At 32.0% G+C, this 15,761-nt stretch overlaps 1 protein-coding gene across 9 annotated transcripts in view; it reads right to left on the reverse strand.

Annotated features, from left to right (window-relative positions):
* Positions 1-704: 704 nt before the first annotated feature.
* Positions 705-15,761, reverse strand: part of LOC105330982 (anoctamin-4) — a 31,265-nt gene continuing 16,208 nt past the window's right edge. For 7 of the 9 annotated variants that reach the window (XM_011432969.4, XM_066077208.1, XM_034447378.2 and 4 more), the window contains 16 exons: positions 15,187-15,281; positions 14,431-14,642; positions 13,694-13,849; positions 13,088-13,124; positions 12,870-12,979; positions 12,339-12,472; positions 11,580-11,814; positions 11,125-11,254; positions 10,689-10,822; positions 10,306-10,386; positions 9,660-9,751; positions 9,514-9,531; positions 8,578-8,736; positions 7,466-7,531; positions 4,277-4,332; positions 705-4,119 (listed from right to left, as the gene is read on the reverse strand). In XM_011432969.4, coding sequence (XP_011431271.3) covers positions 4,094-4,119; positions 4,277-4,332; positions 7,466-7,531; positions 8,578-8,736; positions 9,514-9,531; positions 9,660-9,751; positions 10,306-10,386; positions 10,689-10,822; positions 11,125-11,254; positions 11,580-11,814; positions 12,339-12,472; positions 12,870-12,979; positions 13,088-13,124; positions 13,694-13,849; positions 14,431-14,642; positions 15,187-15,281 — 1,741 coding nt within the window. In that variant the 3' untranslated portion in view covers positions 705-4,093. The remainder of the gene's footprint in view (positions 4,120-4,276; positions 4,333-7,465; positions 7,532-8,577; positions 8,737-9,513; positions 9,532-9,659; positions 9,752-10,305; positions 10,387-10,688; positions 10,823-11,124; positions 11,255-11,579; positions 11,815-12,338; positions 12,473-12,869; positions 12,980-13,087; positions 13,125-13,693; positions 13,850-14,430; positions 14,643-15,186; positions 15,282-15,761) is intronic. The other 2 variants (XM_066077205.1, XM_066077209.1) reach the window with 2 other exon arrangements.

Raw genomic sequence — 15,761 nt, forward strand, 5'->3', positions numbered from 1 at the left:
TTTATAGTTGTTCAATTTATATCTAATAAAAAGATTCTCTGTATTATATGACCTTCTGTTTTTGATCACCCAGTATTTTACAGGTCTCATATCTCATCAGTGTTAACATACCGTGTAGTAAAGAAAACAATAACAAACATAAAATATTATACTTTAGTGGATATTTTCTCCGTAAAACTATGGCAAATGAAATTGAAATTTTATACTGTTTTTTTTCATTGATTTTAATCTTTTCTGGTGTGTATTTGTTTGGTCATATGGAAAACTGCAAGAGTAATCCTAATTTGCTCCAAGGTTGCAACTTGGATATCTCCAGTAGATCTGTATCTTTTTATATAGCCAGTAGACGATGCAGAGATTCTGGACTAGCTAGTTCTGGAGATAGAAAAAGGATGCACCCAGGGTGTTATTAGAATCATTACATAAAATTCAAAGTTGCATTACTCTTACTTGTTTACCAATGAAAAACTTGACTGTCTGTAACAAATAAAGTTTTCTTTGGTAATAAAATATCTATTTACTGACTATTTGAACCATAACAAGTTTATTGTCCCACTTGAAATTGATATTGAGGGGGCAAATTGTAATTGTCCTCAAATAAATAAGTAAATAGGTTGTTAATGTATTCATTATTCCATAGAGATCATAATTCCATTGTGAGAAAAGAGTGTAACCTTTTCAAACTCTGTTATGAACAAAAACCCTTCACATTTCTAGTATGTTTATTACAAAGATCATTAACAAGTGTAAAAAATAATTGTAACATCTTTTACAATATCAGTTTACAGAGGACAATTTATATACTACCAGTGTAGTAAAACTAAATGGAATGTATTCTTTAAAAGTAAATCAAAGTAAAAAAAATCTCAAATTAACAGCAATGCATGGAACAACTTTTTGGACTATACATAAAAGAATATTTTTCATCTTTCATGACTATACATAAAATGTCTTGCAACATGTTTAAGCTCCTTATTGTACCTGCATGCTTCATCTATAGTAGTAATCAAAAACAAACAAAAGGTGTTAACTAGTCTGGTATGAATTTGTGTTCAGTGCATTCTACCAGCTGATTCTACTAATTAGTTTATCAAATTTATTTCAAAGTAATTATTAATAAGTAGGAAAGAATGACCATGCAGTAATCTATATTTGGACAATATGAAATTCTGTTTTCAAAAAAAACATTGAGCATCTATACACAGGAAAATAATATACATTTTAATTTTTAAAAAACTACAAAAGCTGTTACAACAACCTTAAAAACCCCGGGACTGAATAAATCTTTGTAGTAAGGGAGTCAATAGGGCTGGATGGAGGGAACCATAGAAGAAAAATACAGCATACAATGTGACAAAAAAAATAACATACATGTAAAAGAAAAAATATCACCAATGGCTACGAGTCCACTCAACTAAAAATGACTGAAAAAAAGGAGCAACAAATGGACGGAAAAACAACACACCATAAAATGAGGTAATTGTTGTATACAAAGAGAGTGGAAATAATTAGAATATCATTAATCATATATACAATATTAAAATGTACTGAAATTGAAAGAACATGTATTACAACAGCTTAAAGATTTCTACCCATACATACATCTATATATGCAAGTAAATATGTACAATCAGAAATAAAGTCAAAAATCATAAGGATAAAATATAATTATGTAATTATTTGGCACTTAAATTGTCGTATTCTATGACAATTGAAATATTTCAGAAAGGACTATATATGATAAGGGCCTAAAATGGCCCCCTAAAATGAACATCATCATTTTACTATCATTCTTTGTTTTCTTAGTACAGATATGTATGTGACGTGTTTACATAATATTCATTTTGGTTCAAGTGCCCATAATTCAGAAATATGACATTGTAAAGACAACCTTTTCCCGCCATTTTTGCATTTTTAGCGTAAAACGGCTTGTTTTCAAGCAGTTTTTCCTTCCGAAAACATAGAGCGCATTCTTGAACAAGTAAAATATTTTAATTGGAGATGTATCTAGCCATGACTAATAAGTGACAAAAAAATTTTCCTTGTTCAAGCATGCGCTCTATATTTCCCATTCGTAAATAGATAAGAAAAATGTCAATTTTTGGCTGATTTTGATTGAATTATAGAAATGGCGTCACTTCTGACGTCATTTACTGCCAGTGAGTGCAAAGAAATCAAATAAATAGATGAAAAATATATTTTATATCAACTCTTCGAAAAAATTAGTTAACATAATATTGTACCCGAAACACTTAAAAAATGGCGAATTATGGGGGCCAAATTAAACTCTTATCATATATAGTTCTTTCTTCACTTATTTATTGAAAAGATTCAACCGTAGATTCATTGATATTTGTAGGCATCAATTATACCTAGTATAATTTCTGTTACACTGCAACTGAGGATCACTTATGAATTGCTCCTTAATTTTTTCTGTTTGTGAGTGCTAGTACTCTTTACATTTTCCTACAAACAATTTTAATAAACCTATATTTGTTGATTTAAGGCACATTAACAACCAACCAATAAAGACTTTGACCTGAGTTCAAAGATATTTTTTAATATAAATGAAAAACATGAAATATGTACCCACGATTTTCTGAAAATAGATAAGGTATAGAATTCTTACATTTTAAGAAACATTTTGAGTATTTTTATTATGCTAATGAATTGCATTGTAAGATAAGAACCAACTGAGTGAAGAATGGTGCCATTTCATGAAGATAATACAAGGGTGATGTCTCTCATGGTTGAGTACTAGCTTTGGCAAGAAAGATACTAAGTTTGAGTGTTACACTGTCCTTTAGAGGTACTATGAGCAAATTAAAAGATCATGTATAACTGTAGATTCATTAATATCTGAAAGCATCAATTTCTGTGGTTTAAGGGAATTCAATTGACAGTTCTAAAGATTATACTAATCTTAAACTCGTGGACAGATTATACTAATCTTAAACTCGTGGACAAAATAGGTCTTGTCATTGAAATATGATTACAGAAGTGTTATATTTGATTTTTTTTTTTAATTGACTCGAACCTAACATCTACAAAAATTAAAAAATTGGTGCACAGCGAATATTGATGAAAACACAGCATACCGGTATACATGTATCTCTACATGTATCACATGCAGCTATATAACTATATTGCTTCCACAAAATCATCTGCAGAGTGAAAATATCCCATAATTTACTAGATTTACTGGGTATAATTTGCACCACATTAATTATACCCACTACAGCACTGCATGGGGATCAAGTTGGCCCAACTTCAATCGATTCAATTTGGGGTGGACAAATCAAAATACATTGTATAAACAAAAATCAAGTTAAGATGGAACACAACCTGCATGTAGACAGTGTTTTGATCATCTTGTCTACAATTATAAGTTTTCAGGATTACAATATGGTATAACTGAAAGTGTATATAAATACAAGGTAGCACTACTACATAATTTTATCATTATAGCTAAATCTAGACAAATTTCAAAAAGCACATGTATTAGCAATCTGTTGTATAAGTTGGTTGATTCAAATTCCATTTCCTATTTCTATATTGGATATCCTCAATACTCAGACTCAGTCTTTAAGTGAGATCTTGAAGCAATGTTTACTGTACCATTGCTATTGTGAGCTGTTCTCCAAAACAAATCAACTTAACCAGAAGATGAGATCAGAAGCCTAGAGACTGTCTTTGAACAGACAGACAGCCTCAGCTCAGTACATGTACTGCCACAGCTTACAGATGATAAAGAGAATGTTTATTTTACCCTAATTTAAGTGTCTCTAACAGGGGGATACCTTATTATGGAATACAAAGGCTACCGATGATTTTTTTTATAACAGTGTATAAGTTCTATAAGGAGCACTTGTTGCTGGTCATAACTGCAAATGTCATTGATGTATGAGATAGCTAGTTGCTAAATACACTAAGAGATCCATAGAATTCTGTGACTGCAGTTTCCTACTTGTCCATATCAATCTCCAATCTCTTGTCTAAATCTAGAAACAGTCTGGAAGCATCCTTTCACAGAGTAAGAGGTTGTCTATGATGTGTTGTTAGGGTTTGCACAGCTTCCTTGATTCCCCTTTCTTTACACAATAGAATCTGCTGACCCACCTGTAATATATATAAAACAGAAAAATATTCATGTGCCAATTGATTCTTTTTGCAAGAATTTAGATAAGTAAATATTCATTCTTTGATTTATTGATGGCCGCTGTTATGATAACCAGTACATTACATTAACATGTTAAACAGCCTTGAAATACATTACCATTCTTTAACTTGGGATCCACCCCAGAAATACTTAGGTCCCCTCCTGTTCTTGCACTATATTAAATAAAAAAAAATTAGCTTGTACTTATTTTCCTGTTACCAATGTCTGTAACAAAGCAAAGTGGAGATAATACTTATATCAAAGAAATTTTATTAGCTTAAGTAAGCATATATAATATAATGATTTTCTCTGATTCAGTTAATCTATTTTGAATTAATTTTCATTCTTACAATTTTACATATATTCTTTTAAACCTTGTGATAGCATCTAAGAGCAAACCGCATAAAAATATATAAATGCTTAACATACTATATTTAGCTTACATTCATAAAATGACTTCTATTCATTAATTCCTCAAAATGGCTTTGTAATTAACGATTAACATTAAAAGAGGAAAATCAATAAATAATATTTTGGAGAGTTTAATGACCAGATGGGTCATTTGCATACATTCAAAAAACCAAAAAAGAATGCAACAAACCCAGCCATCACTATTTCACAAAGAAACACAATATCAAACAATGTGCTATTACTCCTTTACACAGCAATGCCTGCCAAGCTAACACAACTTGAGGGATGCTGTTGCAAAATCCAACAATGCTCTGTTTTACCATCATGCAATGCTCTGTTGCAAAAGCAACAATTTGCTCCAATTCACCATCATATAATGCTTTGTTTCACCATCTGTTGCACCACCATTCACTGCTTTGTTGCACCATCATACAATATACCCTATTACACCCCATTACAATGCTCTTTTGCATCAACATACAATTCTTTGCTGCACCCTTTTAAAATGCATTGTTGCACTTTATTACAGTGCTCTGTTGCACCATCATACAAATCTCTGTTGCCCCATCATACTATGCCCTGTTGCATTATGATACAATGATCTGTTTTACACAATCAAACAATGCATTGTTGAACCATCATACTGCATCATCATTCAATTCTCTGTTGCACCATCTCACAATGCTCTGTTGCACAAACTACGATGATTTGTTGGACCTTCATAAGATGTACTGTTGCATCATCATAAAATTCATTGTTGCATCATCACAATGCTGTGTTCCACCTCGTACACCATCATACAATGCTTGGCTGTAATGTTATTCACTGCCATTTTTTGTTCCATCCTTCACTGATTTGTTACAACAACATACAATGCTCCAATGCACAAGTACTGTAAAACTTGCCATTACAAAAACAACTCTGTCATGACACTGCAGCATATTGTCTTATGAAGGGTTAAAAATGAGATTGTGCCAAGTTATGCCATATGTTTCTTTTAATGCTTTTTTGAGCTTTTGCAAATGACCCTTTATACCCTACAGACACAACAATAAACAGTATTTTATCAGGGTTCTCCATATCTTGAAATTTAAACTAGGTGAAACTACAAAATCAGCAAGCGAAGCACAAATGGGTTTTTGACAATCTAGGTTTCACTGTATCCAATGATGTTGAAATAGCATACTAAGCGATCATGGCCAAACTAACACTTAATATGTGCTGCCTTGGTCATTTTATCTCAATTTAAGATGTTTCTTAAAAAATTATTTTAATCTGTATTCATTAATTATTAACCATTTTTCATTGATATTAAAATGTTTTGCCATCTTTCAAAATTGTGTAAAAAAAATATACAATACAGTAAATGTCTAATTTATTCTTGATAGAGAATAAAATAATGTAACGCTTTGGTTATAATTATTGTACAGCAAATTTCAAACCTTGATGAAGTTCAAATGATTCAAAATAAAATATTTTCCCGTTTCAAACGTTAAGCATTTTTTTTTGGGGGGGGGGGGGGGGGGGTGTTAGGTTAGTTAGATATGGTACACCACCATCATCTGATCACACAATGCAAAATCATTGGACTGGAACAACTAATGGTATACAGGTAAACATTATGCCAGCTAAATATTTCAAGGATGCAGGTTTCTTTAGGATATACTGGGAAAGTGAAGCAGATATGTAAGTCAATATTACATTCAGCTATTCTGATATGCTAGCAGTAGCTTTTCAAAACAGCTGATTGTTTTGATAAATCAGATCGCAGATATGACACAGAATTTAAACAAATGAAAATTACCTAATAAAAGATCAATTATAACTATAACTGTTGTAAAACATGCAATCAACCAATGAAGTGTTGCCAATAGTGTCCTGGACCACATGGCTCACCTATGTAACAGTTCTCAAACAAATTTTTGTATCCATATCTAAACTAAGCTTCCTTTACAGCCACAATCTAGCTCTCCAGTTTTTATAATTCAATCAAATTTTAATCAGAATAAAAAAAAAATCATTCCTAGGTGTTTATGAGTGTATGTTTATACTATATCATATTCCAGATTTTTCACATTATCTTCATTTATGAAAAACCCTAAACCCCTCTTGTTGATAAACTTGGGTACCAGTAGTAATTTGAACAGCATTGAATATACAAGATTATTTCTTAACGGCAACATATTATACCTGGAGTCAAAGTTTGAACATTTTAGAATATAAACTCGCTATAAGAAAGTTTTCTTGTTTATGTATCTGCATGCATATAACCACTGCACTGATTCTTGATAAGATTTTTAAAGACTCTTGCACCATTTTACTGATTCCTTATTTTTTCCTTTATACATAAGGGACATAAATCTTTGGTTTTGTTTTTCCCATCACCCATGAATGATCCGTGCAAAGTTTGGTTGAAATTGTCCAAGAAGAAGTAGAAATGTGGATATTTACAGATGGACAGACTAACAGACATTATAAAATAAATGATGGAAGCCAAGCTTCAGGTGGTCAGGAAAGCTCACTTGAGCCTAATTAAACTCAGACAGCTAACATTTTGAAAGAAAACTAAAACTTTAATAACATTCTGAAAGAAAAGAAAATTTGATCTAGATAAATGATAATTTATTGACCTTTTCATCAACAATTTACAGTTGTAGATGCCATCTTTTAAAGACATCACTGAAAAAAATGATTATTTTCTTCCAGGCAAGTTGAACTGTTACTGGTTAATTGTTTACAAATGTATATAACCTTTTACAAGTTCAAATAAACTCTTCCGTATATGCACTTGCACAGCTTATACTGAAGTAACAGAGACAGGACCAACAACACAGTCCTGAGACAAGCAGATAGCAATATAACACACAGAGAAGCATGCAGTGAGAGCGGGCCTACCTGGCGACTTTTGGAGTGCTTATGTCTCTCTTAACAACATACCATTGCTCCTTCACAGATTCCTCCCTGACACAGAAGACATGCAAATAGTTTACAAACCATGCGAGAGAATTTGAAATGAAAGCTGAAATGCTCAGATTCATTTCAGCTTGGAATAAGGACTTGATATTAATTAGCTGCCAAGCTGGTACACTTAATTGATCTAATATTTGAATTATAAGTACATGTATATGTATATAGATGCCTTCTAGAGGAAGGGAGTGGTGATTTTCAGTTTTTCTGAGGGGTGAATAAATAAAATACCCTTTATGCAAATTCTTAAGGATTGCAACACTTCGCAAGTATAGTAGGTGTCCTTATTTGCACCCTTTTCCCTCCACACTTAAAAATAACACCCTTGCAAATTTTATTTTCTCATTCATTATCCATCTTTCATTTAAACCTTTTTTTGCATTATTTCTTGCACTGAAATTTCAATTTGAGTTCAAATGTATAGTTTTAGATGGGACTTTATTCAAGAACTAACTAAGTATTGATTAGTAAATAAAATACTGACAGGCCTTTGAAATACCCAAGCAGCTTTACTATTCATTCTCCTAGGGTAAATATTCTGTACCCTATGATTATTAATTCATTTTCTGTGTTATCAGAACAAGATAAAAGTGTATTAATTAGATGTGTGATCTCACTAGTGATTAATTATGTGCATCAAATGTCACCCATTTGCAATTTTGATATTGTTTTAAATGTTTTATTGGCCTCCTTTTGATTTACCGGTAGCCAGATGAGGGGCATATCCTATTAGTCTATAGAGTCTGTAATAAAAGGTCAAAGTTCAAGGATAGGTTTAACATGATCTGCTTTTGATTCTATTTCCAACTTACAATGTTTCAGCTAGGCAGATTATCTACTGACTTTCACTCAAAATTGTCTTTCTCAAAGTTTTTTGTAAAAGAGATGAATGTTCCATAAAATCAAACTTGCTTGTTTTAAAATGCTGAATCAAAGGCATTTCCAAATGAGGTATAAGCATTAGAGAAGGATTTTTTTCACACGGATATATATTTGGGGATAAAACAACAAGTTGGATTACTGTTTTTGATTATACATACGATGATGATCGATTGAAATCGGACTTCTCCTGCGGGGCAGACTCTGTCTCTTTGAACACATTTTCCTCTGGTATTGCAGTATCCTTAAGATCCTCTTTAGGTTTCCCAACACTTTCATCCAACTGGACAAAGGTGTCATAATTGGAAGATCGGTGCTTTCTGTGAAAAGGGTGAGGAGTGAAGCATTAGCAACACAAAAGCAGCCATGTGAGTACAACAGAAACATAAAAGACACGCAGAACAACATTACCCTAACTCTCCCTTCCAGTCCAGATATTACATGCTTATAATATCGAGTGAATCACAATATTAAAGCAATACATGCCATACAGTAAGTATATTAAGAACAACTGAAAACATTTCATTTAATGGCATAACATGTACCAGTATTCAAAATATAGAAAACATTGGTGTTTGATAATTATTTTTTTACAGTATGAAATAGATATATGAAGAGTGACTGCCCACTTTTGAATCAAATGAAATACATTGCCTCCCAAATGTCAATCATATTAATACAACATTCTTAGCTAGGTTTTCCCCTGCCAAGTCTATTTTTCCCCCATCTAAATTGAAGTAAAAGGATCATTAATAATGTTTAAAATATATTTCATTTAAAAATTTTCACAATTTCAAATACCTATCAACTACATTGTTAGAAGTATATAATCATAAATATAACTTTGCAATATTTGTTTGAAATTTATATTTTCTTAAAATTCACTGGTAGTTTGTGTGAAATTTAATTAAGATATATCCTTTCTGGTAGTTTTTACTAATTTATTTATTTTTTTGGACAGTCATTGTATGTAAAGTTTTAAAGACTTTTTTCATGCAATTTTGAAAACAGAATGTGTGTTCAGAAATCAGCTAGAAGAAATATGTGGAGATTCATGCATAATCTAATTCAGATGCACATTTTTACATATTTGTTACCCTTCCTCAGATGTACAACTGTAATGGCACATATTAAATGACCAATTAAATAGCTGTATATAAAGATAAATCTTTACTCACTCAAGCATGAAAAGCAACAAGTATATACATGTAGTCAGCCAAATGCAAATCTAAATGAAGTTTACCTTTTCTTCTTATGCTTGGGAACCAATTCCCCATAGTTAATAGCTTCGCTGTATTTGGCATCCTCTAGTATTTTGGCAACTTGATATTTCTCCTGTTTGATTAGTAAAAGATATTTGTTAAAACATATTAAAATATTGCAGTATATAATTACATGTACATATTCTTAAAACTGAAAGAAGCAGTAAAATAATCAAAATTTGGTATTAAAAAATTGCTTAAGTATTATAACACAAGATTCTGGGGAAAATGGAAATTGCGAGTTTAAATGTATGGTGTAATAGTGTTGAATTTTGCGAATAAGTTTGTAGAAAGTAATTACAAGTAATCTACATAAAGAGTTTAAAAAAAATTTCTTAAGTTCATTTTCTTTTATTTTTTGCAAAATAAATCATTTTAATTCTTATTGAAAAATGATTAAGGATAAATCATGCATATGCAATACATGTACAATGGGTTTTTTTTCATCCATGGCATGGGAAAATTTTAAGAATCAAAATTTTACTGTTAAATACAGTAGGTAGGCATTTGGATCAATTTGTTACATTAGATCTAGATTATTTTCAAACTGCTTGATTAGAAGCTTTTTTGATAGCCCTGGTTTTTGTATTTAGAGTGGTGTGAGAAGGTAGATTGTTTTTTACTTACTCGACGTATTGAAAGTTGAACATCTCTAGGAACATCAGGAATTAGGTAAGCGATGAGAAACTTCAGAACAAATACAATATGCTGTAAAAGAAAGGAATAAAGAGCATAATAACATAACATGCTACGGCAATAATCCATCAATCATATTCCCTTTACAAACCAACTTTATAAACATAATTATGTATAAGTTCATTATGTTCATTGTTCATAAGTTCATGTTCATAAGTTTATAAGTTTATTATGTATAAGTTCATAAGTTATATATAAGTTCATGTACAACATTTCTTCTTGGCCTTACCTGCATCACATAAACAATTAAATGTTTCCTCAAATAACAGAACTATCATGAAAGATTGTTGAGGAAATACATGTATAAAAAATACCTCAAATCCCAGAACAATCCAGAGTTTGGATGATAGGTCAAAGGAAGAGGCCCAGGTGGATGTAAAACCTATCAGGAATCCATTGGTGATCACCCCAACAGTGTTCACAAAGTTCAGAATACCAAACCACTTGCCTGGAAATAGTAAATGTATTTAAAGGCATTCAAATGTAGTGATGTAAATATAGTATATTTACAGAGATTTTACAGAGATAATTATAATATTCTTTGCAGTATTAAAAGGTAAATAAGAAGTTATATATCAATAATCAAATTCATTACCACATTCCCTCTTTGTTTTGATTGCAAAGGAATTTACGGCCACTTTACCATTGTTAAGATAAATAGGTTTTATTCAATGATGTACCAATTTCATTCGACAACGGGTCAGGAGAGGTTTAAAATGTAAGATAAAATTACGATATAAAGTGACAAACCTATGTCCTGCCGAATATATGCAATAGGGCGTCTATTGCTCCAAAGCATTCTCTTAGCATCAATTCGTATATCAATCAGGTTCAACAGGATTGCCATCAAGGGGGCCAATGGGAAAGAGGCCGCAAACAGCTGAAATTGGAAAACATTTAGTAACATGTCCAACAATAAAAGTAGGGAGGCAAAGGTTAGTAAACAGTAATATTTTCTTTTATTTTGTGTGTGCACAGCTGAATATTACATGTGCAGACATAGCTCAATGCAAAGTAGAATTAATATGCTTTAAGCATAGATACAAAATAGAATTCCCTTCAATACTTTCCTATGAGAAGATTTTGGGTAGAAATTTCAAATGCATTAACTATATATACTTTTATGTATAACATAAGAGAATAAATGGCAATGATATCGCCAGTATACACAATCATAATAAAAAGTTGTGAAGTTTTATCCTTACCATTAGAAACCCATACTGGATGACTTTTTCCGTATATTCATTCAGTGTGAAGTCACCGAGTGGATGCTTCAATCGTTCCCGCTCCAAGAAGTTGGACAACAGCCTCTTGTTTGCTTCAAACACATCTTTGGCTTCTTCTGTGCTGATGCGATTGATTTTATTACAGCAATCACAAGGACAGGCATTTATACGACAACACCAATTAGGTCGACTTCTCCATAGCTTCCTTATCAGTCTGCAAGTAAATAAATTCACATCTATATTGAAACCAATTAAGTTTAACAAAAACTGTTATAGCAAAGCAACAGGATGAATTATTCTGATTTGTTATGAATTTATTTTGTTATATCTAAACGGAGTTTTAATACATCCTTAAGATTAGGGAAATGAAACCGATTTTCACTGTAAGCATGAATTTGGACACAAGTTAAATACATATTTCCTTAAACTGTTTTTCCTGTAACACATTTCTGGGGTTGAAAAAACTTTCATTACCGGTACTAGATTTAATTCACAGATCTGGGCTGGATTTTACAAAAGAACTTACGACAAAGTCGTAAATATAATATTTACAATCTCTTAAAATGATCCTTAATAAAAAAAATTGACATAAAACCATTTGTTTACAAATATTTCAATTCCCATTATTATATTTTTTTAGCCATCAGAATAAATCATTGATTAGTTGGTGATTAATTAGCATTCATTAATTTGGTCATAAGTCGTAAGTTCTTTTGTAAAACACAGCCCTGGACTTACGGTATGATGAGATCTTTGGCAATTCTAGGGAACGGTCTGATGATCATCAAAATAAGGACTTGGAAAGACAGCTGGGACATGCATGTTCCTGAGTCCCCCACGCATTCATCAGAGTAACCAAATACATCAAAGCGCTGCAAATGCAACATCAAAGACTAACAAACTTGTGAGTAGATAAAAATTTGTATCATGTACATCAACTATCATTGATCAATACAGAAAATGGGTATAGCAAATACCAAACATTTGTAATTGAAAGTAGAGAAAGCTTTTAAATTCAGAGTTTCTAACTTCTTTTTGACAGAAAAACATGTTGGGTTAGAAAAGGAATCACTATAAGCAAGTAAGCTTTGAAGGAAAATATTTGTGAGGAAATTTCATGGTCACAATAAGTCAGGAGACAGGTTTAACCACATGTAAATAGTTAAAAGTAACGAGTAAAATATTGGATGAAATCAATCCAGTTCTCTAGAAAACACTATGCTAAAGAACGAGATGAAAGAATTATATGAAAACAACACATGTATTTACCCCTCTGAAGAATGCAATGTAGAAACAGGAAGCATAACTGTTGACAAACTGGAAAGCAAACATTTTGGTGACCAGAGCATCGTCATAGAGGGTCTGGGTCCTGTGGTTCTCTAGAAAAGAAAGATCATTCACATTGATATGGATCACAGTAAACATGAGATGATAAAATCAATATCTAATTGAGAGCTATTCACATCTATAAATTATAAGACTCTCACCCCACTCTGTCAGTTTGAATGCAAGTATTTCATAAAGCTGAAAAGGAAATGATATAAATTCATCATTCATTGTTAATAAAACTACTATCAATAGCATAACTCAGCAGCATTCAATATTTATACCGGTAAGCTCTTGATTTAAAAATATAATGTTCACATAATGAATTGACTAAGTAATTTTGCTATAATATCTGAATATGTTCATGAAAATATCTGATGAATCATATGACAGAACTCATGTACACATGCATGTATATCAATGAAAAAATGTGATAAATGCAAATGTATCTGATCGGTTTGTTATCTGATCAGTTTGTTTCAAGATACTGATCAGATGATTGGTGGCTTTCTGACCATCCATCACAGAGAATATCTTTTGAATTTGTCACATGATATTAATCAATAATGGGATTATGTCTGATGTATTGATGAATTTTCATTAATATTCAATAAAGTGTATATAAAACTCTGCATATCTACTTTTATACAATCAGGCATTAAACATGCACACAGCCTAATATAAGATATTAGTACAGTAATATCAATGAAATACATGTATCTGATAAATTGGAAATCACTGAGATTATATCTGTTGATTTTTCTGACCTTTCCCAGGAGGAGGATGGAGACTGCATTGAGAACGGCAGACAGGAGAGTGGAGGTGATCAGACATTGGATGGCGCTCTTCCCCGGACAGTACTCGAGGGTGGTGACTAGACGGTACACAATAACTCCCACCACACTCACCAGGACAATCATCATCTGCAAACAAATCACGCCATTCAATGTTAAATTAGGAAGTCAAACACATACTATATACAGGGTTATTTTCACCCCGTGTAATTTTCGCCCCTCTACACTTGCAAACAGTTTCGCCCTGTATTGAATTCGCCCAAACACAGTTGTGTTAAAAGAGAAAAAGTTGAAGACATCTGAATTTGCCCAGGCTTAAATTTGCCCACTGACACTGAAGACGAAAGTAGCGAAAATAAAACAGGGACAAATATTTACCTGCATACAGTATAACATGAGAGCATTTTTCACAAAATTGTTCATCAGTAAAATATAATCACTTTACAATCCATTAATATCTATTTACATCCATCAAGTATGATTCCCTCTATTTCTTAAGGACATTGATTGTAATTGATAGCCTGTAGAAACTGACAGGACTGAAATCTACATGCCCCGTTAACGCAGGTTACGTATGTTTTCTGCAATGTTGCTATCTTCATATCACGCAAGAATAACCAGAGCTGAGTTCAATCATTGTTCAATTCAAAACCTATTTCTGTAAGTGTTATAACTTTCTATAAATATCACACAACTTTGACATCAATTACCATAAATAACAGTGTAGAAACTGAGACGGTGAACTTCAGAATCTGCCTTTTGAATGGATAAAACCAATTGGGTTCCTGAGTGACGGGGTCCTTTTTGACCTTTAACCCATAAAACTGGGGTCGATCAGGCTCGTTATGCTCAAAGTTGTCCACATCCCATTCATAAGCCAGTTGAGCGTTCCTCCTTTTCCATCGCTCCAAAAACATGGTTCCTTTTCAAGATAAAAAAATCATTTTTGTTCCTCAAACATTAGTTTACAAATATACAATTGACCTTCGATATCTCGGACACTGAAATCTCAAATACAATGGATATGTCCAAGTGATTTGTAAGTCCCAACCACTTATTTTTTAAGTACCGGGTATTTTACCCTTGATATCTCAAATACACTGATATCTCAAAGTTTTTTTTTAAACAGTCCCATCGATCTAGTTTGAGATAACAACGTTTTACTTAAATACATTATGTAAACCATTTTTTATTTTCATGCAAAATATTTTACAAGATCCATTACAACTTTGTCATCAAGAATGTCTCACTGCCAACCAGACCTATATATCTTCATTGACTAGATGTTGCAAAAATTACCAAAAGTTTACCACTAGTATATTGCAAAAGAAAATTGTCATAAATAAAAAGTTAGTTTAAAGTACATGCATACATTCAAATCTTCATTTTCTTTGTTTATAGGGAAAACCTACTCCTTGAATAAATATATCTTCAAAGAAATGAAACAATCTTATTTTTTGAGTTACCCCATATACAGATGATCAGGGCAAAATATGGAGTGACATCATTGTCAAAAGAACTCCGAAAGGTGGTCAAAAGAGCTTCAACTTCATATTTTAGCCTGAAATAAATTGCATTAATCAATGTAAAACTCAATGACATGTACTTGTATAAAGATATGTTTTTTTACAAAACAAAGGAAAAATAAGTTAAACAAATGACACAAGTCAATCTACTTAGATTAAAATGGTTTGTCTGATTTAGACCCTAAAAGTTGAACATATATCATCACATGAGGTATTTTGGGCAGTGAAATGATTGCCCATGTATTGTAAATAGAACCTACTATGAACTACTAAAGGATACAAACTGCTATATATTAGACAAAATCAAAACCTTTGACACTTTATTATCATAAGGGGACTCTTGGTAAAGTCTGAGCCAGACTGGGCCAAGAACGGAGATTATTATTGGTCCTGATGGGGAATTGTTTCCATAAAGGCCTGTTATGACCTTTATTTAATTTGACTTATTAACTTTACCCAATCTCTAACCTACAGTCTTTCTAAAATGTGAGCAAGACTAGCTCTAAGGGAGGAAA

The sequence above is a fragment of the Magallana gigas genome, chromosome 2 (assembly GCF_963853765.1).
Source record: "Magallana gigas chromosome 2, xbMagGiga1.1, whole genome shotgun sequence".
NCBI classification, from domain to species: Eukaryota; Metazoa; Mollusca; class Bivalvia; order Ostreida; family Ostreidae; genus Magallana; species Magallana gigas.